We start from the raw sequence: 3,056 nt of genomic DNA, 5'->3' as shown, positions 1-3,056 counted from the left end.
CAAGAAAAATCAACATTTAAACACCAATCATATTTAAGCGTTATAACGTCGACCAAAAATGGATGAGCTAAATAGTACAAGGGAATGGACCCTTTGAGATGAGAGCATGCCCCTAAATCTAATACTGCTAAAATTACTGATTCCAAAAGCGGCGCATCTCGAGTTTTAGTAATTGGACCATGGATTGTCAAAAAATTTGCGGAGAAAAAGAAGTTTAATTATTTCGCTTTTTTCAATAAAGCATCTTTCTTGAATTTCTGAATTAAACAGCGTGTTTTGGAACTGCTAGTGAGTTTTTGTTCTTTGAACTTGTCCATAGTTCATCTCCCGTCTTTGTGAAGTTGTGCACCAGAAACTGAAATGAATCAAATGGCCAAACAAAATTTTTTCGATCCTTTGTTTTCTTGGTAAAATAGTCGATGAAATTAAATTCAAAGCTAAAAACAAACTTCTAGTATTGATGAAGTAAACTAGTATGTAGTTTGCTCTTACTAAAAAGTTATTGCATAACTGCTAATCCTACATACCTTAACTTATCGATCTTTCTTTTAACAATGCCTCTTTTACCGACGCCAAAACCTGACTGAAACTGCCGCAATTCACATTTGTATGTTTTAATGTAAAATTAAATTAGCCCGTGGGTCTTGAAATTCATATATTGAAGCATCAAATGATTTTTTCAGTCGTGATTCGGGATGCAATTTCAAGAATAGGTTGAATGATCAGTCTGATATAAGATTATTAAAAAAGCAATATATTAAGCTATTTTATTATCCGAACAAAAATGCTACCCGAACAAAAAAAAACTATTTTATTAGTCCGATAGATTTATCTGGTGAACTGGATAACACCATCAGTTTTTTTAAATTTTTTTTGAGTTTTTTTTCCATATAATACCAAAAATCATTAAATTATAGACAAAAACCTGGTAGCGTTTTTTGCCTTACCTGTATTCGTTGATCCATGTCATAATTTCCTCTCATTTTCTTTGCATCCGAGAGGTACCCCGAAATCTCCTCCCCTTCAACTATTTTGTTCTCTTCATTCGCTCTCGGGTCTTTACTCTCTACTTTTTGAATAAAAACATATGCTAGTTCAATACACGCATACGCTTGTACCAATTTCAATCTTTTGTGACATAGCTTCGCTTCTTTTGCAACTAGTAACGCTTTTTCTGCATCATCAAAATTGTTCAGGTATCGGTGAACTGAACCTTGCAAAAATTGAGACAAAGAGTCAAAGTCTCGATCGCCTTCCATTGATTTCAAACATGGCATCACTTTTTTCTGAAGGTTTTCCTGGGTAAAAGCACGCGGGAAAAATCCCCAGTGGAATGTGCATTCGTAAAGAAGTATTTCACACACTTTATGGACGAGGTCTTTATCAGATATGTATCTGTCATTTTTGGTTTTCGCTTTGCTCTGTAATTGTAATGTTTCGAGGATCAGACACGCCCGAGATTGGCAGAACATTTCTTGTTGGTTTCCAGAACTGAAAACTAAGAGTGTTTATTTGGTTTCCAACTCGAAAGAAAAAATGAACGAAGATTAAATAGAACATAGAAACAAACGGCAAACAAACTTACTTCAATACTTTCCTAAAAAAAATTGGAATTAATAAAACGCACTTTGTGAGTTTTCATTACAAAAAATCAAAGAATGACAAAAAATGTGCAGAGAGAATTCAGAAAATCAAAGAAAATAAAGAAAAGGATATTCAAAAAACTGTAAAGGCTAGGCTTTGTGACAGAAACCTTTTTCTGATAGTTTTTTTTTATTTTTGTCATTATAGACAGATTTGCTCCTAAGATTTACTTTTTTTGCGTCGCCCAAACTTATCTTTCAAATTTTTTGAAAAAAAAAATTCGAAAGGGGTCGATTTTTTGAAACTGGTGGGTGTGGTGAACTCACTTGACTTTAGCTTTTTTCAGTTCATTGACCTTCTTCAAGAAGTCAGCCAGCTCACTGTTGGGACTGTCGTTGTTCATGCGCACCCCTTGGGTCAGCAGAGCGGGGTAGAAATTCTTCAGTTTGCTCCACCGGCTCAACTCATGCAGCTCCATCAGCATCTTTCCGGCCGAGGCGAACTTCATCTGGGCCATTTTGCACCAGCTTATATCGTGCTTCAGAATCTAAGAAAAAAATTTACGATCTTAAGCTTTGCCAGAAAGCGGAGATTGATTTTACCTGCTTAATATCTACTCAGTGTCGAAAAATATTGTGTTTTGAGTCCAGAATCGATCTTTCGCCCAAAAATGCCGAAGTTCGAATGTGGAGAATTTAAAATAAAAAACTGGGGGATTTTTTTCTTATGGGGTTTTAGTCCTGGGATATTTTATCAAGTTGGATTTTATCCTGGGGGATTTATTCCGCCAGCGGCCGAACTCAATTCTGTCAACTTTTTTCAAAAGTTGAATCTCAGATGCTGGTATTTTTTTCTTTTTTGAACTGTTTTTATTAGTTTTCGAATTGTTGTAAGTTTTAAATATTGTCCAGAATTGATTTGGTTCTCACCTGGTTCAGTTCCTTCATCCACTCTTTCTTTCCATGTTCATCCAGCACCTTCTCAATGATCTTGATGCAGTCCTCTATCCTGCCAGCATTCCTCGCTATCCGCATCTTGATGAAGGCGAACAGCACACAGTGGTCCAGATCACCCGCCGGCACATCACTCGTGTTACACGTGGCGGTGTCATCACTACCACCACGACTACCACTATCGCCTAAATTGACTTCTGATTTTGAAAGATGAAAGAAACTATATAAACTCATTTTTCTATTAGGCCATGGACATTGCAGAAGCAATACTACTCTGAAACCATAATATTCACCTGAAAGTGAACCTTAGTTACAAACAGAATGAGATACGTGTTTTCTCGGTATCAGGCAAATCTGCCTTTACCAGTTCTGAGCCTGGACCTTTCATCTTTTGTTTCGACTTTGTATCTATCATATTCTTTTTACATCACATTTAAATCCAACTGAGACAGCAAAACTCAAGATCGGATGTTCTCAAAAACCATAATTATCGCATCGACTGACTCAAGCGGCAGAATA

General features: G+C 36.2%; 1 protein-coding gene across 1 annotated transcript; it reads right to left on the bottom strand.

The window, feature by feature from the left end:
- Positions 1–262: 262 nt before the first annotated feature.
- LOC134846645 (tetratricopeptide repeat protein 39C-like) lies at positions 263–2,771 on the bottom strand. The gene is made up of 4 exons (XM_063864030.1): positions 2,514–2,771; positions 1,911–2,131; positions 948–1,491; positions 263–355 (listed from the first exon to the last, which is right to left on the bottom strand). The coding sequence occupies exons 1-4, from the start codon at positions 2,769–2,771 to the stop codon at positions 263–265; spliced, it is 1,116 nt and encodes a 371-aa protein (XP_063720100.1).
- Between the last annotated feature and the right edge of the window lie 285 nt (positions 2,772–3,056).

Source organism: Symsagittifera roscoffensis, chromosome 5, assembly GCF_963678635.1.
Source record: "Symsagittifera roscoffensis chromosome 5, txSymRosc1.1, whole genome shotgun sequence".
NCBI lineage: Eukaryota > Metazoa > Xenacoelomorpha > Acoela > Convolutidae > Symsagittifera > Symsagittifera roscoffensis.
The sequence above is the reverse complement of the archived record's forward strand: the minus strand, read 5'-3'. Positions and strand labels throughout refer to the sequence as shown.